Raw genomic sequence first — 23628 nt, forward strand, 5'->3', positions numbered from 1 at the left:
CGCTGTGCTACCTGGCCGCCCCTATCAGTTTTTCTTTTGAATGGATGGCACTATTGGCTCCTTTTATGATTTTATTGTTGCTCCTTTTTCACGAAGAAACGCAAAGCACTTTACAGTTTTTCTCATTAATTTTCATAATGTCCCTTTGAAATATAGTGAGGGGAGATCCTAGCATAACACTATTATACTGTTCTTTTCAGGGTGGCCACTCCTAGTCTTGAACTGTTCTTCTAACTTAAAAGAGTTCTACAGCATCAAATTATGCAAATATTAATTTGAGGGGAGCAGAGTATACAGTATATTCCCAAATCCCTGGATTCCATTAGTGTTCTAGGACAGCCCACTCTGCAGCTGATTTGTAAGGTCCATGTTAGACATATGTACTTGATTATTTTTAGGGTGGTTCAGCTGCTGCATTTACAAGCAGTGAACTTATTGCCTACTCTGTAAAAGAAATATTCAACTCTTGGGTGCTGCATTTCCCTGACTTGACCTTATGCAAAATGTCATTAGTACTGACCAAGAATTTCACAGTACAACTAGTCTGTGAAGATTAAAATGAAAGCCTCCTAGGTAAATGCCAGTGTAACGCCAACACACGACATATTTTCCCTACAGTTGGGGTCGGTGGACTGACATACTTTCTCATGGACGTTACAAACGTCAGCTAACTGAACAAGATGTGGAAACCATCTGCCGGACCATCCTTGTCTACTGTCTCCATCATTACAAAGGAGATGAAAATATCAAAAGCTTCATTTGGGATCTGATCACTCCAACAGCTGATGGCCAGACCCGAGCCTTGGTTAATCATTCTGGTATGTTGGTGTCACTGTACTCTTTGGGGTTCATTGGTGGCAAAGAACTGGCTGAGACCTTTGTGACACACTGCTGTTAAAAAGATGTAACATAAACCCTACATTTTCCTGTCTCTTAAGTATAAATATCTGACTCTGACACTGCAATTTGGATGGTGAAAAGCTTTTATTATTATTATAGGCTTATCAGCACCAGTGCCAAGGGGAAGGAAGGGGAAGAAAGTGAAAGCCCAGAGTGCACAGCCAGTGCTGCAAGATGCTGATTGGCTGGCAAGCTGCAACCCAGATGCCTTGTTTCAGGAGGACAGCTACAAGAAACATTTGAAACATCACTGTAACAAGTAAGCTTTGAAATGTGTGTGTGTGTGTTTTGTTTTTCTGTTTTTCTTAAAGGCTCCTGGAATGTATGATTATTGTCTTCGCACAGCTGTATCTCCCTTGAAGCATCAGAACAACTCAGGAGATGCCTGGCTGGGTGGTTATCAAGTCTTTAGAGATGATTAATCTCCAACAAACATTTGGTTAAAAGTTATGGTCAGTTTATATAATGTGATGCAACATTTAGGTAGCTTCGGGAAAAAATTTCAGTGGAAGGAGATTTGTACTCCCTCTTCCTGTTCGTTCTCTCTCTCTCTCTCTCTCTCTCTCTCTCTCTCTCTCTCTCTCTCTCTCTCTCTCTCTGTCTCTCTGTCTCTCTGTCTCTCTCTCTCTCTCTCTCTGTCTCTCTCTCTCTCTCTCTCCCCCTCTCTCCCTCTTCCTCTCTCTCCTCTCTCTCCCTCTATCTCCCCCTCTCTTTCTCTCTCCCTCTCCCTCTCCCAAAATGAACATTTCCTAACTAAAATATGGGAATTTGACAATACAAAATGAATATAATATATTGAGTCTGATGCTATTGCAGTACTTTGTAGTGCCTATTTGGCATTCAGCAAATATTTGTATAATTGAATTCTAATATCAGACATTAAAAATCTGTTAACATAACCACAGATCAAAGTAATATCCATGTATATTAATGCTTCTATGCTATTATTAAAAGGAAAATTTCAAAATCTGAAACATGAGAAGGTGTTTGCTTGCAGTTCTGTTGCTTTTTAGAGACATCTTTGGATGATAATACTTTCCTGATTTTGTACATAAAGATTTTCTTAAGTCTTCTAAATTTACAATCCTAGGCTAGCTATTTACTTCTAACATGCCCTGTTTTTAAAGTAGTAGCACCCTCTAAAAGTGTATTTTGGGTACAACTGTTAGTAAACTTCCATTTGCTTGGGATTTATTTAAACCTTCTGATCTCTATTCACATCCTTTTGAGTTCTGAATGCAAACAAACCAGGAAATGAGACTCATCCAAAGTAGATACATTTCCCTTAGTTTAATGTGGGAACAATGGCTTGTGTTACCAGGCACTGTAGTTTCATTTCCCTCTCTAATGCTCCTAACAGACTTCCTACCTTAGTATGTTCCCTGCAGTTGCATTCTGTATTTGTAAGCAGTAATGTTCTTATTGTCTTTCCTCTTAGTCATTGTTGGGGTGTGGGGTGGGATGGTTGATAACCTGTATAATCTTTAGTAGTTTGAATGTATGTAAGTCTAACCTACCTCATCTTCTCGTATAATTCTTCCAAAACCTGTTTTTATTTAAAATGAGATGATGTCCATGGATAGAAAGTAGGAATTTCTGTTGGTTCTACCATAATTTATTGAAGTATCCCATTTGCCAAAAGTTTTATATTTTAGAGGGTAGGCTAGACCTTAACTCTACTCTCTACCTTTTCTGTCTCCTCCAAAAAGAGAAATCCAGGATTCCATACAGACTTAGGTCCTCTTGACCTTGAAATGGGAAGACCTCTTGTTTAAGGTGGCAAAAGCCATCAAAAACATCTGGTAGTGTTGATTTTTGCTTAATTAAAAAAATTTCTGTCAAAGGATTGGGCTACTGTTTGTAGATTCTTTTTCTGATAGTTTTTGTACCAGAAGTAGAATTCAGATGTTTTGTTCCTACCAGAGAAAGAAAGGAAACACCAGATACTAAGTTCTGCTAAATTGACCCTTTGGTTTGAACTGGACTATCCTTCATATGCTGTCAACTGTTGAACCTACCTGTCATAGGAAGAATTGAGATTTAGAGAATACAAAATTGATAAACAAAAAAAAAGTTATCTAGGGTTTTGTAGTACAGGCAGTTGTTACTTGGCAGCTACGTATCAGTAGCCTAGACCTTAACTGATTAGAGGTAAGAGAAAGTAGCTCTGGGTTTGTTAGCCCATTCTCATAAAATCAAGAGTCTACTTGCATCACTGAAACTTTCTGGTACAAAGAAGTTGTAATTTTAGAATTTCAGAAACAGTCGTTGGCTTCTTCCTTGAGAAAGAGGGTAGACTGCTTCATACAGTACTACCTTAGTTATGTCAATGAGGGTGGTCTTCAGTAAAGTGTAACACCACAAGCTGGCCAGCAGGGGATGCTGTACTTGGGTAAACACAGCATAAGCCTGTGGGATTTGCCAGGTGGATTTTGTTGCAAAGAATAATGTCTTAGCCATTGTGAAAATCCAAATGGGATTTGATTACCTTGGAAAATCTGGTTCCTGGCATTCCAAGTGATTTTGACTGATCCCTTGGAAATCACTCCAAGAGCTTTGGTAAATAGGACACATTTCAAATCCTGAGTAAAGTTTGTTTTTTTGTTACAACTTATACACAGGTAAAAAGAAAAAAGTAGTACAAAGTAAAGGGAGAAAAAAAAATGGTTTGCCCAAAGGGAGAGGGATTTCACCCACCCACACACACATAAGTACAACTACCACCTTTCTCGGAAACAAAAGTTGTATAATCTGAAAAACCTGACATTCCATATTGAAGGTTTATTGTAAGGTAGTAAAACCAGATTTTATATCTCGTTTATTCCTACAACTTCTGATGTGCTTCCAAAAATGGTATTAAGGCAGCAGCTGAGGAAATTTTATGAGATAATGAAGCAGAACAGTGACTGAAAGCCATCTGCTCAGTTGTTTACAAACTTGCTTCAATACTTCAGAGGCGATGGTGGAGTACGTGTCCAAACTTCACAAGCTGCACGAGGTAGAACTAAATGAAATGCGCCTGGGTTGGGCTGAGCTTGGTCCCTCTCTGTGCAGTGTAAGCGGTTGCCAGGCAGGCCTGTTGGAAGCCAGCAGAAAGCACCACACAGAGGTGATTATGTGCCACCATCTGTCACGCTTCAAGCCTACCATACAGCATGGCTAATCAGCCTTGGCAGGATGATGGATGAACAGCAGCAGCTGCCAAAAGCCACTGTTGGCAAACAGTCCTGAAGTTAAGAACTTTTCCCCCCCTCTGTCTTCCTCTCCAGGGTCCTGCTGCGTGTCCGCATGCTGTACTATCTAAGACAAGAAGTGATAGGGGACCAGGCAGATAAGATCTTAGAGGGTGCTGACTCAAGGTTAGTGCAAGTGCACATTTTTTTCTATGCCTTATTGTAGAGATTGGTGTAATCTGAAAACATTTTAAACATTATGTTTAAGAACCTTCATAAACTGCTCTCAGTGACTCCTATCTGTGAAACTTGAATGTGATTGTCTTAGTTTTGAGCTTAGGTGTATGACAGGAATCCGGGTGAACTTTGGTTTTTCATTATGTGTGTGTTTGAATAAGGTTCCTATGTGAGTTACTTTTAGTCACTCTTTTAAGTAGCTGATGATGGTTTAAAGGTAGCCTTTTAAACATGTTGCCACATAAGGTTTGTTTCTAGTGAAGGTAGATAGCAAAATGATTCACCTTGACCTCTGCTGGCTTCCTTTAGCCTTCACTTCACCACACTGCCCGGATCTCTCCACATAGATTCCATAACAAAGGCTGTACAGATATTGTACATATATTATAGGTTTATATATGGGTGTACGTATATTGTATGTAATACATAGCGTTTTTGTTATACTATTGGTACTCACTTTAAATGTAATTTAAGCTATTTTCTTTGCAGTGAAACAGATGTATGGATTCCTGAACCTTTCCATGCTGAAGTTCCTACAGATTGGTGGGATAAGGAAGCAGATAAATCCCTCTTAATTGGAGTATACAAACATGGTAAGTGAGGTTTCTCTTTGTGTATTTGAATACAACTTGACTGCATGGCTTTATCTGTATTTTAGAACTCTTCACATGCCTTCCTCCCGTCATAATATTAATGAGCATAGTTCCAAAGGACTCTTGGCTTCTACCATTTTTCTGTATTAAAAGTCTAATTTGAGCTGTAAATATCAGATGCTGTTTTTAAATGTTTGTAGAATATTTGAGAAGAAAATATTTCTTTCTTGGCTGTAAATAAAACAAAACCATATTTGTTTTAATAATAGCCAAGTAGCACTATAGATCTCCATAAACTTTGCTTCCAGGACTGCTTCTCTTGCTAATTCTGCCAACCAGTGTCAAAGTGGACGGTGGGCTTAACCTCTGCTATTAATCTGTACAAGTGCCTCCTGGGCTTTGTTCCAAGCAATATTTCACAAATGTCAGTGCTGAGAACTCCCGGCTCCCTTGAGTGGGATGCAGCCTTGTTAACTTTGAAAGGCTGGGGATGTGGAGCTGGCAGGATATATACAGTGAGCGATTCCTGATTATAATCCCAATTCTCTGGAGGTCGCAGAGGTATTCTCAGCAGCCCAGCCTGACTAAAGGGGAGAATGATGGCTTATAAAACCTTTCATGATTACAGTTTGGCTTGGGGCTCTACAGCAGTTAGGAGCAGTGTGTTGTAGTACAAATCCTAATTGAATTGTGCTGTTCTGCCTATGTACAGCAGCCACGTTTTGTGAGCTCAGCTGAGGCAAGTCTAGCCTAAAAATCATTTCCCTGCCGTGCACTGTTGGGCTCTGCCATTTTCCATCTAGTCAACTTGGGCAGTAAAAAAGCAAATTGCAGTGTATAAACCATAGAGGGAACAGCGTCATCTCCCTGACACGAGTCATCCCAAACCTAAGAAGACAGGTCCTCAGGCCTTATGTATGGGGGAGGAGGGGGGGGGGGGTGTCAGCCGACAGTACAAGTTCCAGCAGGACTGAAACTGTTCACAAAGGGCTGATGGGAGTGAAAAAAGGAGTACCACTGTAGAGGCCATAAAGAACCCATTAAGAAGCTTTTCAAATGTCAGACAAAATTAGATCTGGTTAAAAAAAAGGGGGGAGCAAAAATCTTCCTAGGCAAAATGACATTATTCTATATTCTAAATTTTCCTATTAGAATTGGTAATGTTTTTTGTAATATTCTTGAAAGTTATTTGAACCCAAACAACCTCATTTAAGATGCTCATTCCTAGGATACTTTGTTTAAAAACAGATTTTTGTTTCCTTAAACTCAATATTGATAATAACCTTGATTCAGAAACAAAATATGCGTCATGTATCTGTGCCATGAATCTTTCTGTGACAAGGCCTTTTTTTGTTTCTGTTTTTGTTTGCTTCATCTGCGGGGTGGTGGTGATGGAAACAGGGTATGAGAAGTACAATTCTATGAGAGCTGACCCAGCACTGTGTTTTCTGGAACGGGTTGGCATGCCTGATGCCAAGGCCATAGCTGCTGAGCAAAGAGGAACAGACATGCTAGCAGATGGTGGTGATGGGTAAGAAGGATGTTTTAATATTTTAATAAACTTTATGTCAGTATCACATATATTGGCAAGGTTCAATTTTTATACTTTTTGTTTACTATACAGAATCTAACTTGGGTGTTTAAATGACTGCCATTGATTTGGTCTACACAGTGCTTAATGTTAAAATACTAGTGAGAAGCAGACTTAAATATTTATTATCTCCTGAATATAAATCTGGTCCCTACCAAATAATTTTTTTTTTCACTATTTCATGTTTTAGTGCTGTTTATTTTCCCTTTTGACATCAGGCCTTAGGTTCAGAGTAACATATAATAAATTGATTGTTGGGTGGGAAAGTAAAGTTCACTTGTTTATCAGTTTGATTTTATTTTTAAATTAAATTTTGCATAGGGGAGAATTTGACCGAGAAGATGAAGACCCTGAATATAAACCAACCAGAACACCATTCAAAGATGAAATAGATGTATGTAACTTAAGTATATTGATTCTCAATTAAATATTTATAAAATACTTAGATTATTTTACACCCATAAAGCATTAGCTTTGGGTAGGTAGGGGAGAATACCTTTCTCCTAAAAGCTAAGGAAAAATAAAAATCTAAACAATTTACTTTTCTACTCAAGGAATTTGCAAACTCACCTCCAGAGGAGAAGGAAGAATCTATGGAGATACACACTACAGGTAATGCTGTATGAGAGTTGAAGAATGGGAGTGAGTTCAGACTGCATATTTATGGTTCATATTAATGCCAAAGATATTAGACACTTTTTCTTTTTGGGATATTTTGTTACATTTTATACATTATTAAAAATCATTTTTTCTCACGCTGCTTGATCTCTCCCCTCCCCCCGTTAATTAGCATTTTTCAGTTACCTGTAAATAATTCGTCTTTATGTTTGTTTTATGATGACACAGTGGGATTTATCTATAACAGAATGATTTAGGATAATTTGGATTAAAAGAGTTAAGCTTTTGGATTTTTCTGCTGTCAGTAATAATTATCAAGCATCATTAGAAATGCAAGGACTATTGCCAAATATAGAGATTAAATTTTACTATTGTATGTAGTAAATATGACCTTTTACATAATATATAAAATCATTAAATTATTGTATAAATTTATAGTCTTTTTGATCCATGAACTTCCGTTGACAAAGTATTGCTTAAGGAAGCACTTGAGATATAGAATGTACGGCATAATATAAATTTCTATATAGATTGTGTGTGTGTGTGTGTATACGTACACACACATGCGTTTGACAAATAACCATACATTTCTCTGAAGTAGTAATTTCATTTTTACACTTGACTAATTAACTCTACACTAGTAATTATTCCAAATTTATATTTTTACATTTTTAGAGCACTGAGCCATCCTTTCTGCAATGTGGTCTGAATGCTAATAAGTCATCTTATTTTGTCGGGAATTGCGAAGAAGCAAGTAGGCATTTCAAAAATATTTTTTTCCACTCCCCTAGGCAAGCACAGCGAAAGTAATGCCGAGTTAGGCCAACTTTACTGGCCTAACACCTCCACCCTGACTACCCGTCTGCGCCGCCTCATTACTGCCTATCAGCGCAGCTATAAAAGGCAACAAATGAGGCAAGAGGCACTAATGAAGACTGACCGACGAAGGCGCCGTCCTCGGGAGGAAGTGAGAGCCCTGGAAGCAGAAAGAGAAGCTATTATATCTGAAAAACGTCAAAAGTGAGTTTGTTTGGGTTTTTTCAGTTTCCTTCAGTCCCCCACACACTCTTCCACTATATTTCTTTTCTTTTCTTTTTTTGGGCCTCGTAGCCTAAAAGAATCACCATTAAAGCTAATATTTATGGGGAGATGTTAAAAATCAAAGCACTTTAGTTTTTGTTTTTCCTTTAAATACTTCATTTCTGAGTTTATGAAGGGCAGGGGATGGGGGAGACTAACAGTCAACTTTAATCTCTTTTATTCAGGTACTATTCAAGATAATATCTTTCCTTTTCCAATAGATGGACAAGAAGAGAAGAGGCAGATTTTTACCGTGTAGTTTCTACTTTTGGAATTATCTTTGATCCTATGAAACAGCAGTTTGACTGGAACCAATTCCGAGCCTTTGCCAGACTTGACAAAAAGTCTGATGAGAGTTTGGAGAAATACTTCAACTGTTTTGTCGCCATGTGTAGGCGAGTATGCCGAATGCCAGCAAAGCCAGATGATGGTAGGTATATTGATAAATAAAAATGATTATTCAATGATAAATAAGGAACTAAAAGCAAAAAAATTTGTCTTATGTTAATTAGTTGAAGTTTAGAAACTAGTCCTTTAGTTTTACCAAGATAAATAAAGTTGCTTTTGTGTTGTAGAACCACCTGACCTCTCTTCCATGATTGAGCCCATCACCGAAGAGCGTGCCTCTAGAACTTTATACCGCATAGAACTGTTAAGGAAAATACGAGAACAAGTTCTTCATCACCCTCAGCTGGGAGAGAGGCTAAAACTCTGCCAGCCAAGCTTGGATTTGCCAGAGTGGTGGGAGTGTGGTAAACATGACAAAGATCTGTTGGTTGGTGCTGCTAAACATGGAGTCAGTAGGACAGATTATCATATTTTGAATGATCCTGAGTTGTCCTTCTTAGATGCCCATAAAAACTTTGCTCAGAATAGAGGGACAGGTAGTGTATCTTCCTTAAACCCACTGGCTACTGGATTTAGTCAGACTCCTTCAGTCATCTCATCAACCCACATTCAAGATGAAAAGACTACAGAACCAGCTGAAGTGAAAGTGGAGGAGTCTGAGCATTTGGTGGCCAAAGAAAAACCTGAGGTTGAGGAAGAGGAAGCTGATGCTGGAGAAAAAGACATTAAGCAGGAATGTGAGGCTGAGACATCTTCTGTTAAAAGTGAAACAAAGGATATTGAAATTAGTGCAGATGCAGACCCAAAGTCTATTTCAGAAAAAGGTTCTGAAGAAGATGAAGAAGAAAAGTTAGATGATGATGATAAATCAGAAGAGTCTTCCCAACCTGAAGGTAAAGCCTACATGCCTAGTTCTGTGCTCCAGTTATCAACAGCTATCCCTAAAACATACTGTATAAAACATGATGCTAAACTTTGGCCTCTGAACTTTTCTACAACATGCAATGTATGATTCCTTCTAAGAAGGAATAATATCCCAGATTTCTCTTGGATACTAAAAGTTATTCATTAGTTTTGATATGTTATCCTGGTGCATAAACATGACACACTTCATGCATTCTAAACCCTAAAGGAATGGGTTTAGACAAATGGGTGATATTTTATGGTTTAGTGACAAGAGGATGATGCATTTCTAGTTATAGTGTATCAGGCATAATACATGCCACTAAATGAACTATTCCTCTTGAATTGGGGGATGGAGAGAGGTCGTTGAGGAAGAATTTTTAATTATTAGTAGATATTTTATCCAATATACCATCATTTCTCAGTTTCTTCACTGTTCGTCTCTATAAGTAAAGGGAAGAAGCAGGGCACATGAGAAATTTCCTCTAGAAAGTAACTTTTGGGTATCTGATTACTCTGGATTGCTCTAAGTAGAAATAAACTACAAAATCATACATTTCAGCCATAGCTGTCACTTCTAGTGAGCAACTGCTAGAAAATTAACCCTTCTCTAACTTAATTCGGATTCTACCTGATTTTCAGTTACAGGGACTGTCCTGTTTGTAGTTAATGCATATCAGTTCTTTCTCAGCAGGAACTGCTTCTCAAGGGAAGAATTTTGATGAAGAAAGCAATGCATCCATGAGCACAGCCCGGGATGAGACCCGGGATGGATTTTACATGGAGGATGGAGATCCTTCTGTAGCCCAGCTCCTTCATGAAAGAACTTTCACTTTTTCTTTTTGGCCCAAGGTTGGTGCTTCATCATTTCTTTTTGATCAAAATGTATGGGGTGGGGGACACCTTCCCAAACTGTTCCTTTTGTTTTGCAGAAAAATAATTATAGAATTTATATTTTCATATACAAAATCTGTAGGTGAACTCTTTTTCGTCAAAAATTCTGAAAATCCCAAAGAAAAAAGTTTTTAGAAGGCTACATAGTAGGAATGGTGACAAGCCAGGGGTGGTTGGGGAGTAGTAAGCTGTAGAATGTGGTTACGACTTTTTAGTGGAGTGAGGTTCTTCTTTGATTATATAGCACAGTTTACTAACATGCATTATTTCCTTGTAGTCTATAAATTATTGTGTCAACAGAATCACACTCTCCTGGCAAGAAGAAATTTATGAACCTGAATTATGGATTTTATCTGCAAAAGAGTTTCAGTATCGAAACAAAACTTTTGAATTTTAGAAGATTAAATTCTGTGTAGGGAGAGGGATAGAATATAATTAATCATTTCAATCTCAAACATAATATTAAATATAATTTTCTTCAAAGAAAAACAAGCTTTGAAGATAAAATTTTACAGTATAGAAAACTAATCACAGTGCAACAACAGTAGTGGAAGAAATGACAGATTTGGGGTTAGAAGACCTGGATCACTTCTGCTTCTACCTCTTATCATCTGTGTGACCTTGGACAAATCAGCTAATTTCTCTGGGCCTCAGTTTCTTCATCTGTAAAATTAGGAGGTTGGACTATATGTTATGACATGAGGTTCTTTCTGGCTCTGAGTCTGTGATCTCTGTGCCTATGAACTGTTTAAAAGATGTTATGTAAACTTAGGGAAATTAGTTTTCTTGCTGAATGTAGTAATTTTGTCATAAATCCATTTTCAATTTGGTTCTGTTTTGAAGAGTGAAGGAATAAAGTAGGAATATTTCTAATCATCATAAATAGGGCCATCTGGTTCAAAGCAAAATAAAACTTGCTTTAATAAATTTATTTCAAGGGGAAAGCAGGTCATCTGTTGCAGCTACCAAGATCACTGGTAGATTATCCCTGCCAATCAGGAAGCTAAAGGATGACCTTATATCCTAATCATCAGTAATCATTGCTTAAGTTGAAGGAACAGAGGGATGCTGAAAAAATGAATTTTTTACTTCAAGATTATATTCTCAAAGGAATTCTTTTCCTTTCCTGTCTCCTTAGTTCCTGCAGAAATTTCATCTGCTTTACTGGATACGGAAAGGAGCTTAGGAGATGATTTGAAAGGTTCATAGTAACAAGCATTTTTAATCTGTGAAAACTCAGTCTAAGTAGACTAAAAGCTGTAATTAGAAATTTTTAATGTACACGCTTCAATGAAATTTGAAGTGATAATGGGTGTGGAATGCAAATTGACATTCATTAGGTGTCTCTAGGTTGATGCCCATTTCATAATACTGAACTTTATTAATAGTGACGCTAATGAGGAACAACTTCCTGGTATAGACTTTTAGATCTAGCCTGTTGGATGTGAAGGTGCCAGAGCTTCAAGATGCTAAACACAGATGTACAATGTTTGTCCTAATGACTTAAAGAACTGTATTTCTAACATACAAAGTTATCAACTTTGCAGATGTGAATGGAAATCTACTTTTGAAGAGTTAAAAAAAAACTTTAATAGTTTTTTTTTTTTTTTTGTGGAGGTGGTTGTATGTGTCTCCTGTTTCAAATGGCACAGTGTTCATATGCGAAAAACAAAATTCTCTGTCCTAGGGCTACCTGAGGACTTAATCCATAACAAGGCAGTCTTTCTAAATTCATTAATCGACTTTAAACATTTGTCCTTATTCTTTGAATGACTACCAAAAGCTTCCATATCATTGTTCTTAACTAGAATAGTACTCAAAGTTTCTCTGTGCCAACATTTCATCATATCTTTTCTCCTTTGTATAGGATCGTGTAATGATAAACCGATTAGATAACATCTGTGAAGCAGTGTTGAAAGGGAAGTGGCCAGTAAACAGACGCCAGATGTTTGATTTCCAGGGACTTATGCCTGGTTATGCATCAACAGCTGTGGACAGCCCCCTACAGAAAAGGACCTTTACAGAGCTTTCAATGATTGGTCAAGCTAGCATCAGTGGTAGTGAGGATATCGCTGCTTCTCCCCAGTTGTCAAAGGCAAGTTAGAGTGATTTTATTTAATATAAAATTGATTCTGTGTCTTTTTAAAAACTGGAAATGTTTATGCTTATTTGATCCCTTTTAGAATAAAAGGGGCTGTGATACAAGTAGACTCCTTCCAAATTCTGTAGTTTTTATTCATAATAGGTTAATTTACTTCCTTTGTTTTCTTTTTCTTTTTTTTTTAAGCCAGTCCGTAAACCAGATATAGCTTTGCTTCTTTACAACTCCACTTCTTCATTTTTCACTAGGAAGATGCACTCAACCTATCAGTCCCTCGTCAGAGGAGGAGGAGGAGGAGAAAAATAGAGATTGAGGCTGAAAGAGCTGCCAAGCGGCGGAATCTCATGGAGATGGTGGCTCAGCTGCGGGAGTCTCAGGTGGTCTCAGAAAATGGACAAGAAAAAGTTGTAGATTTATCAAAGGCCTCACGAGAGGCAACAAGTTCTACCTCAAATTTTTCATCTGTTACTTCAAAGTTTATCTTGCCTAATGTCTCCACACCCGTGTCTGATGCCTTTAAAACTCAAATGGAACTGCTACAGGCAGGTCTCTCACGCACACCCACAAGGCATCTGCTTAATGGCTCCTTAATGGATGGAGAACCTCCCATGAAGAGGAGGCGAGGAAGGAGGAAAAATGTAGAAGGGCTTGATCTGCTTTTCATGAGCAACAAACGGACATCACTGAGTGTAGTAAGTCCAGTAGCTAGTTTTCATTCGGCGTGCACTCCTGTTTCTGTATCTGGTTGCATTCATCTCAATTAAGGATATCAAATCTAGCTCTTACCATTCGAGAAATAGGTGAGGTTTGGAGCTAGCAGAGTAGGAGATATTATCTGACAAAGGTGACTTGTAGGTTTCCCAACTCGTACAAGGATCTGCTTCCTTTTCTGTTTATGTTTATTCACTCTGACTTAATTTAGATGGTACACCTCCTTTGTTCATGATCTGTTGATTACTGATGGAAAAGCTTGGTTTCATTAGCCAAAAAAAAAAAATGTTACCACAGATTTATCAAGCAATGGTACACTTGGATTTATGGGAAAATTGGTTTGGGGGTCAGTCTTTTACTACATAAATGTGCCAATTTTTTTTTCTGGCCGGGAAAATTGTGGTGAGTTCACAGCTTCTAATTGTATTTTTCTCCTTGGCCTAAGACTACTAGATTTTTAACTTGAACTGATTGAAAATTACTATTATTGTAGTTGAGAATGTCATATATTTCCCTGTGGAGTCTAGTTATCACTTATGAAATAATTTTGAAAGAACTGATAAATACATCAGTGCAATACATTTATCCTTTCCTCTAATTTACCACCATAATTCATCAAAAAGACTGACCATTTCTTATCATTGAAAGATTTCATATATACTCCTTCAGAGGACTCTGCCATTTCTAGCCTCAAAATTAGAGAATGAATTTATTGTATTATATTCTAATTGAAACTCAAATCTGCAAGCTGACACTAGAATCAGTTCAGTATAGGCTTCTGTCTTTGAGACAGCCAGAATTGAAGTACCTTTTAAATGATAAGACACAAGGAAAACAATTCCCTCCCTCTCTTCCCCCCCACATTTGCATTCTTCTTCATGCCACTTTTCTTGCCTGTTCTATAACTCTAGAACTTAGAAAAAAAATTTGTGCAGATGGGATGAGAAAAAGCAAGACTGATTTCTTAGCATCATATGTTTAGAACTGGAATGAACCTTAGATCATCAAATCCAAACCCATCATTCTACTGATGAGGAAACCAAGACCTGGAGGGGTGAAGTGATTTGCCTAGGTGTAATGACTGTCAGAGGTAGAATTTTTTTTTGGAGGGCAGGAAGGCAAGGCAATTGTCCAAGGTCACACAGCAAGTAAATGTCAAGTATCTGAGGTCACATTTGAACTCAGGTCCTCCTAACTCTAGTACAGGTGGTCTCTTCACTGTGCCTAGTGGTAAAATAAAATTCACTAGCTGCCCCTAGAGGTAAAATTTGAATCAGCTTTCTTCTGTAGATTGAGGGTATTGGTCTAAATGAATTCCAAAGTCCCTTCCAGCTGTAGTCCTATTAAGTGTCAAAAGTTTCAAAGTCTCCCATCCAAGTCCAGTACTCTCTCCAATGCATCATACCACTTCTCCATCCATTTAGCACAGTGTTTTGTTAGATATGCGTAATGTTCTGAAAATAGTGAATCTACAGGTAACTCCCAATATGTGAATGTCCTCCACCAAAGCAGATGGAGCAACTTGCCTTTAGTTAGTAAATGAATCCTTGGGAGTTGCTTGAGGCACATAGAGATTAAGGGAGTTGCCCAGGGTCACATAGCTAGTAAAAATATCTGGTGGCATTTCAACCCTGGTCTTTCTTTCTGATTCCAAACTCAGCATTCTATCCATTCCCACATTCCCACTACAATGTAAACAGTAGATATAATTTAGCTACAATTTGGTGTGTCCTACCTAAAATGCCAATTTTATTAGACACGTCATATTGTTACTAATGTTCTGCCTTCCTTTCAGTTTCTGAAACTCTATGCCATTTTGGCATATCTTGTTGACTAAAGTAATCTTTATAAATTTTGATAAGTTCATAATGACAAATTTATGTTATAAAAGCTATTAACTTTTCATTAAAAAATATTAAATCATAGTCCATACTTTGTCAGGGACCTTGTGTATAGAAGAGCAGCAATTTTTAATTAAGGATACAGAAAGTGGCAGAGTTAGAGCTTGTTCACTTTACAGTGTTGCTCTCTGTACCCAATGAATACTATGCCAGCAAAGTAGTACTTTGTGTAGTGTGCCAATGGTTACCCTTACAAACTCAAGTTTTTTAGTAAACCTCATCATTCCTCTTAATGATTTTGTCCATGACCCCAAAAAGGGCCAGGTAATCTCCACAATTCTCACAAGTTAGATATATAGTTAGGAACTATTTCCTCATTTGGTTTATATAGTTCTTAAACAAATAGTGTTTTGATTAGGGTTTCAGAGGTTAGAGGTACAAGAGGATGGTAGGATGAAAATTTATGAAGATTCTAACTGAATTATAAATTATAAATGAGGAGCATTGTCAGTAATTGCTGTTTCATATGTGGAATTAAAAAAAAACTGTCCAACTAATTTAAAAGTTAACATTTTTGGAAAAATTTTTTATCTCATCTAGGTGTGAAGTCACATGATGCTAGAGGTGACATTCTCCTGAGATATGATGCAATGTTGGAATGTTTTTGTTGAAAGTAAGAATTAAAAGAATTATTATCTTTCCACAGGAGGATGCTGAGGTGACCAAAGCTTTTGAAGAAGATATAGAGACCCCGCCAACAAGGAACATTCCCTCTCCTGGACAGCTGGACCCAGATACTCGCATCCCAGTCATAAACCTAGAAGATGGGACCAGACTGGTTGGGGAAGATGCCCCTAAAAACAAGGATTTAGTTGAATGGCTTAAACTGCATCCTACCTACACTGTTGATATGCCAAGTTATGTACCAGTAAGTATCATAGAGTCACTGAGTTGGAAGAGCCCTTAGAGAAAGGGTTCTTGACCTTTTTTTTGTGTCATGGACCTGCTTTGACAGTCAGGTAAAGCCTCTGGTTCCCTTCTCAAAATATTTTTAAATAATCAGAGAAAATGCTGCATTTCAGTTAGAGATTAGTAAAAACAAAAATGTCATTCTTCTCCCACCCAAGTTCACAGACTTCCAGAAATCAATAGACTCCCAGATTTTAAGAGCCCCTTCTTCAGAGGCTGGCTAGTCCTACAACCTCCTTAGCAAAAGTTCATCCAGCATTTTTATTAGAATGCTTCAGTATGAAAACTATATCCTTAATGTAGTCTAATATTGTGTGAGCTTTGTTGGCAGCTCTTTTATATGGTTTTCTCAATAATTATGCTTGTGCTTGAAAAATCTTAGACCTTTTTCTTTTTTTTAATAATGTTACTGTTAAATCAGGTCTGTCCCATCCTAGACACATGCGACTATTTTTTTTTAGTGTGACCATTTATTCTAGTTAAATTTCATCTTTTTTGGTTTCAGTCATATTCCAGATAGTTTTGAAAGCCAACCCATAGTTGTTCTCTCACTTCTTATCCACAACATCAATCTGCATAGCATCCATACCAGGAGTAAAATGTAGTATGGTGTTGTTTAACAATTATGAGCTAAGTGGCGCAGTGAGTAGAGCACCGGGCCTGGCGTCAGGAGGATCTGAGTTCAAATCTGGCCTCAGACACTTGACACACTTACTAACCATGTGACCTTGGATGAGTCACTTAATCCCAATTGCCCTACCTTCCTCCCTCCAAAAAGAAAAAAAAAGGTTAAAATTTAATTCATTGAAAATCATATCACTGGTATGCAATAATAAGAATCCAGGAGGCTATTAGCCATACTATATATTAATACACACACATATATGTCTACTTACATGTATTCATACGCATATTTATACATTTTCACCTTATATACATGAGAAATAACATGCACGCACATACACACCCAGGCAGACTATATATTTGATGTTCCTAATGCTTTACTAAAGATTGAAAATGGCTAACTGGTTATTTTATTGAATATCCAATAGAGAAACTAAACAGCAACTGTTCTTTCCTTTTTCCTCAAAGAAGAGTGCAGATGTGCTGTTTTCCCCATTTCAAAAACCGAAACAGAAACGACATAGATGTCGAAACCCTAACAAATTGGATATCAACACCTTGACAGGAGAAGAAAGGGTACCTGTTGTAAATAAACGAAATGGAAAGAAGGTAAAACTTTTTTATGAAAAAAAATCTTCATTAGCAGTTTTTATTTTAAAAAGGTGATTTTTCCTGGTAATTTATTTCTATGTAGGGAAAAGGTCATTTAAAAAGACTATATATAAAAGTATGTCTATAGTTTAAAATAGTTTTTTTTAATGTCTTTAATCAGATGGGTGGGGCTATGGCTCCTCCAATGAAGGACTTGCCCAGGTGGTTAGAGGAAAATCCTGAGTTTGCTGTGGCTCCTGATTGGACTGATATAGTAAAGCAGTCTGTAAGTATGAACTCAAGTGGATATGTGTACATCTATATGTATGTTCTCAAAATCTGACCCAAAAAAGTGTGTGTGTGCGTGTGTGTGTGTGTGTGTGTGTATGTGTGTGTGTGTGTAGGCCAAAGAAGATGCAGATGATTTTAGAAATTTGAACAAATTTTAAAACTAAAGGAATTGATACTGAATTAGGTGTGACCACAGATACAACAGTAGTGGCTTAATTTTTTCAGCTTTAGTTGCAAGGAACATTAAAATCTTTGCATTGGATTTCAGAAAGAAGAAATTGTCAGGTAATATACAATCAGCCCCATGTGGAAGTCATTGAGAGGAAGGCTGTTCAAAGCCCTCTTCCAGCCGGACAGGGATATATTTATCCTGTTTAAATGGAAACCATTTTTGTTCTCTTTTATGAATTTGGGGGGCTTTTCAAATAAAGGGCTGATCTGCACTGCTTCAGAACCTATTCATTAATTTAGTGTAGTTCAATAGAAGGATATAGAATAGCAGATAAAATAGTTGCCATCTTAAAATATATAGAATTTAGGTGGTAATATTTGCTAGTTTATCTCTATTCAGAACACTAGATTTTGATGCACAAAGGTCCATGTGAGTCTTAAGCTGACTCCCTCACTCCCAGCGGGCCTTCCTTCTGGAAATGACTTTGTATTTATTACTCTTCAAGTTATTTTCCTCTCAACAGAATGTAAACTCCTTGAGAGCAAGGATTGTTTTGTTCTGTCTTCATATCCCTAGATCCCAACACAGTACCTCACTTGGCAGTACATGTGTAATAAATATTTGTTGAATTGAATTGAATTTTAGCATTTGAAATCCAATATCCACTTGGAAAATGAGTGCAAGAGATGAATCTAACAAAAATAAGGGAAGATTTTGAATATTTTACTTGTTTAAAATTTTTCCATTCATAATGTTAAGTGCTATGATGAAATAAACCATTGCTGTCTCCCATGTAAAAGTTTCTGATAGCTTTGATCATGTTTCATCTCCCCTTTGTAGGGTTTCGTTCCAGAATCCATGTTTGACCGTCTCCTCACAGGGCCTGTTGTGAGGGAAGAGGGGGCTAGTAGAAGAGGGAGAAGGCCAAAAAGTGAAATTGCCAAAGCAGCTGCGGCTGCTGCTGCGGCCGCCTCCACTTCAGGCATTAACCCGCTGCTGATGAACAGCCTGTTTGCTGGGATGGATCTCACAAGCCTTCAGAGTCTACAGAACCTACAGTCTCTACAACTGGCAGGTCTCATGGGCTTCCCTCCAGGACTTGCAACAGCTGCTGCCGCTGCTGCTGCTGCTGGAGGCGATTCTAAGAATCCCGCCGCCATGCTCCCTCTGGTGTTGCCAGGGATGGCAGGATTGCCCAACATGTTTGGACTTGGTGGGCTGTTAAATAACCCGCTCTCAGCTGCTACTGGAAACACCACTACTGCTTCCAGTCAAGGAGAGCCTGAAGATGGCACTTCAAAAGTGGAAGAGAAGGGAAATGAGAATGAAGAAGAGAACAAAGACTCTGAGAAAAGCACAGATACTGTTTCTGCTACTGACTCTGCAAATGGATCTGTCAGTGCTGCTACGGCCACAGCTGGATTGCCCTCAAACCCTCTAGCTTTCAATCCTTTCCTACTGTCCACCATGGCTCCAGGCCTCTTCTACCCATCCATGTTTCTACCTCCAGGACTGGGAGGATTGACACTGCCTGGTTTCCCAGCATTAGCAGGACTTCAGAATGCAGTGGGTTCCAGTGATGACAAGGCTGCTGACAAAGCGGAGGGAGTTCCCTTTAAAGATGAAGAACACCTAGAAGGCAGCGATGCCGAGGAGAGCCTAGAAAAGACTGCAGATTCCTCCATTTTAGAAGATGAAATAGCACAGGGTGAAGAACTAGACTCACTTGATGGGGGGGATGAAATAGAAAACAATGAGAACGATGAATAACCAGTACCAGTTACAGTTAAAGTGTTTAAAACTTTTACAAGTGGTAGTCCTACTGTTTACACTCACAGTTAATGTTCATACCTAGTTTTTATAAGCTGTTCTGTAACATAGTGTAGCAAAAAAAAAAGTCTAAGTCATGTTATACAGATGTGTCAAAAGGTATCTTGGTCATTAAGTATTGTGCAGTGCATTATTTATTATCCCTAGGAGAGATGAAATTTGAGAGGTGATCATGTCTTTTTAAGGAAACTTACATAATGCTCTGCTTTTTTTTTTCTTTTGGTACCATTGGTATTATAAAAGCAGCAATTTGTAACAGAGTGGCACTAATAGAAGGAAGTGCTGCTTAAAGGAAGTATGAAGTTATATATTTAATTTTTTAATTTTAATTTTTTTTTTTTTTGCTGTGAAGGTCAAGATGAAATTTACCATACATATCGTATTTGCTCATTATTTTTGACTGTATGGGAATTCCCACACTTGCTCATACACACATACACACACACACACACACTCTGACAATCTCCAAGATAGTGTGAATGTCTCTGTCTTGAGACACAGCAATAATAAGGCAGCTGTTGAATGTGAAGAGTACCTTTTGGAAATTAACCCACTGAGAAGGTTCTTACAGGATAAAACTACAGTTCAATTATCTCATGATCTTGTAATGCACTGGTATAAACAAAAAAAAAAAAAAAGAAAAAGAGAGAGAATCAGGTACCTTTTTTTAAATTAAAGGACTTTGTTACTTTAGCCACAAAGCTAAACAGCATTACCTCAACTCTAAACTAGCCTTGAAGTTTACAGACATGACTTTGTAAATGTATTGTTTTCTTTGTTGTGATGTCCTTTTATTTTTTCTTTGAAAACTGCTATCATGTAAGATAAGATGTAAATTGCTGCCAACTGTAGTAATGATACTTTTAATAAAAGTGACCCATGATATGCAGAGATGTAATTATAGAATGTAGTGTTTAGGGAAATCACAACTGGTGTTCACTCTATTTTTTGTATTCGCAATAGATGCCAATACAGCATTCTGGCTTTTGTACGGTTTCTTGATATATCCTCTTATACTAGATTAGCTGTTAGTAATACTCTGAACTGATTGTCTTTGAGACTAGACAGGAAGAAAAATCTTGAATTACCTTCACATTATTCACTCCAGCTAACTCTACAGAAATGCACACAAAACCCCTCGCATTACCCCCTCAAAAGGGCATCAGAGACTGAGAATACTTAAAAATGTGTTCAGCATGTGATAATATGGTACACTAAAGAACAAAAGGGCAAAAGAAAAATGAAGCTTTAATAGGCACAATATCTAGGTCATTTATCCTTGGTTAATGGGTAGAAAAACACAATGCTGTAGTGTCAGCAAGGGACACAAAGGCTCTGTGGTATCCTGTAGACCAGTGCTTGTGATGCCAGAAACCAGTGTGTCAAACAACCTACATGAAACTAAATCTGACCCACTTAAAAAAAAAAAAAAACTAAAGCCTTTTCTAGAGAGTTACCGATTTGTACCCTTTGGTGACCTTTGATATTTGAGATAATGTATCATCTGAGAACTACTGTTTTCGATCTTCTGTGTCACCTGGACAAACAAGTAAAAGCAAGGGAACAGGGAGAAAGAAGTGGGCTAGGCAGTTGTTTTTGTTTATGTGTTTTCTTTATGGTACCAGAAGAATTTACAACTAGACATGCAACTTTAGTAACACCAAGTTGAATATCACACACTCATGCACTCACACACTCACATTATACCCAAAGTGCCAGAAAGGGGGACAGTTTTGAATCTTCACATAATAATGATGCTGTTGCTTTTCCCCCTTGAAAGTAATTTAATAATATATGGTGTGTATTCGAAGTGCCTGAAAGGGCATATCTTCTGAAAGGGAATTCTTTGTACTTAGAAAATAAAAAATTACAAGTGAATAAAATGTGTAAGGAGGAGAATAGCATACAAAGGAATTAAGTCTATAGTATAGTAGCTAGCAAACTTTTTAGGTCTTGAATATAAGTCAAGCAAGAATTTGAAATGAAATAAGCTAGAAAGGGAAATTTTTTTATATCTTTTTATTATGTACAAGGTGGGATTTTTTGTTTTTGTTTTTTTTATAAGTAGAATATACAATGTATATGTATCCATCCATATTGGAAGATAAATGTCATGAATAGTTATGACCTTCAACATCAGTTCTTAGCTACAGTCCAGGTAGAGTAGTGTAAGTGATAGGCCAACTATATAGGCCATCACAGCATAGCCTACAGGACACATTTGTTTAAACTTTGAAGTTACTTAAAATTCTATATTGAAAAGTGTAACTGCATATTTGCTCTCTAAGAGAGCTTCAAGGTTAAAGATCTAGGTGTCTGACTACTTAGGAGATGTTTTTAGCTCAATTAGAGTCATAGGTCTATACAAGAAGGAATTTTAGAAACCATTGAATCCAACTCCCTCATTTTATAGATGAGGAAACTGAGGCCTAGGGAGGCTAAGCAAATTGCCCAAGTTCACACTGGTGACACATGGCAGATCTGGGATTTGAACTCAGGTTTCATGACTCCAAGTTAAGCACCCTTTCACTGCACTGAGAATGAAACAGTTCCCAGCAAGAAATGAAGTATTGAAAGATGGTCCTGTAGGACATGTATGCTTATATTTCTACATACTGTTTTCAGTTACTGGTGAAGTGGAAATATATTAGATTTGGAGTTAAAAGTACCTGGTTTCAAATCCAAATTCTGCCATTTTGCTGTCTGACCTTTGGCAAGTTACTTAAACTCTTTGGGACCTCTTTCCTCATCTGTCAAATAGAATGTTGGTGTGGATGTTGTTTAAGGGCCCTTTTAGTCCAGAGTCATAGGATCATAGATTTATACTAAAGATTTTTTTTTATGCTACATGTACTATAGATATGTTTTAATCCTTCTTTAGCATCTGTATTATTTTATCCAAGGACATGTTAAGATTGTGCACTTACTAATATGTTTTTAGTAAAGAAAAAGAAAAGATTCTTTGTATCTTTTGGTTTGTTTTAGTGAGAGTGAGACGACCAGAAAAGCTTACAAGTAAGAAAAAGATAAAATATTTGAGAGGAGATCATAGATTTAGAGGAGGAAAGGTCTTTAAACATCATCCAGTCCTTCCCTCATTTTACAGATGAAGAAACTGAGGCTGAAAGAGTTTACACTATTTTCCCTGGGGTCAGATAGCCATTAAGGGCCAAAGATAGTTTGAACTTATATCTTCCTCATGCTAAGCACAGCACGCTATTCTCTATACTGCCTCACCTTCTAGAAAAAGAAAACATTGAAATAGTCCCATATAACAATTCCCATCCACCACTTAATTTTGGTACATCAAATGAATTAATACCTTCCCCTCCCCATCCAACATTCAAAAAATATTTTACTATACTTCTATTCAGAGATCTGCGGTAGTGCCAGTAAAAACTCTCAGTAATTAAAAACAAAACAAAAGCTCATTGCTATTAATGCTAATGTTTTTTTAATATGTCCCCATAACATAAGCAAGTTTTTTGAAGTGAAGGGTTTTTTTCATTGCAGATAAGAAGTTCTACAAATTACTTTTTATGATTGAAGATGGAAATGAACTGCCAATTACTATAAATTCTGTAGCAAAACAATTTAAATTACTAAGGTACTAAATAAACTCTAAAAAGTAACATGTAGCCTCTTTATAAATTGCTTAACTTGATCTCTTGCATAATGGGCAATTTGATGTTTCCTCAACTTGGATAAGAGGTGCCATCATTTTGTAGGCATTTTGTGGTCAAGTTTGAATTTGACATGAGTAAGTTAAGGTTAGGAGATTTCGTTTAATGCAACATTTTTTGGCAAAAATTATTTCATGGCCAAACTTTATGTAGATTCTTATCCAAATTTAATGGTAGCATATTGGTTTTTGAAGTATTACAAATTCTTTAAATGCTTTTACATTGCTTAACCTCTTCCATTGCTTTTGCACATTCTTTCTCCCTTCAGACACAAAAAATAATTCCATTCTTTTTTTTGGAATAACACTGTAGACTCACCAGCCCAACCCAATTCTAATACCTCAGAACTTTTGAAAGTACCCTGGAGTTTCACTATAATGCTGTCATGGAGTTCTAGCCTTTTGGAAGGTATACATGGATAGGTGTACAAAGATGGTCTTGTGAATTCCACACTAGTCAGCTGAGCAATAGTAAAATT

The 23628-nt window shown here is 37.3% G+C and overlaps 1 protein-coding gene across 4 annotated transcripts in view; it reads left to right on the forward strand.

Moving 5' to 3' along the window:
• The window catches only part of CHD7 (chromodomain helicase DNA binding protein 7), a 251575-nt gene extending 231121 nt beyond the window's left edge, over positions 1-20454 (forward strand). For 2 of the 4 annotated variants that reach the window (XM_069099999.1, XM_069100002.1), the window contains 17 exons: positions 619-818; positions 1000-1159; positions 4170-4259; positions 4800-4903; positions 6305-6434; positions 6816-6888; positions 7049-7106; positions 7904-8132; positions 8414-8622; positions 8768-9433; positions 10135-10295; positions 12205-12436; positions 12691-13130; positions 15697-15918; positions 17052-17192; positions 17356-17460; positions 18478-20454. In XM_069099999.1, coding sequence (XP_068956100.1) covers positions 619-818; positions 1000-1159; positions 4170-4259; positions 4800-4903; positions 6305-6434; positions 6816-6888; positions 7049-7106; positions 7904-8132; positions 8414-8622; positions 8768-9433; positions 10135-10295; positions 12205-12436; positions 12691-13130; positions 15697-15918; positions 17052-17192; positions 17356-17460; positions 18478-19407 — 4150 coding nt within the window. In that variant the 3' untranslated portion in view covers positions 19408-20454. The remainder of the gene's footprint in view (positions 1-618; positions 819-999; positions 1160-4169; positions 4260-4799; positions 4904-6304; positions 6435-6815; positions 6889-7048; positions 7107-7903; positions 8133-8413; positions 8623-8767; positions 9434-10134; positions 10296-12204; positions 12437-12690; positions 13131-15696; positions 15919-17051; positions 17193-17355; positions 17461-18477) is intronic. The other 2 variants (XM_069100000.1, XM_069100001.1) reach the window with 2 other exon arrangements.
• Positions 20455-23628: the final 3174 nt, after the last annotated feature.

This window comes from Petaurus breviceps, unplaced genomic scaffold (assembly GCF_028583685.1).
Source record: "Petaurus breviceps papuanus isolate PSGF00001 unplaced genomic scaffold, PetGlider_PUasm1.0 38, whole genome shotgun sequence".
Lineage (NCBI taxonomy): Eukaryota > Metazoa > Chordata > Mammalia > Diprotodontia > Petauridae > Petaurus > Petaurus breviceps.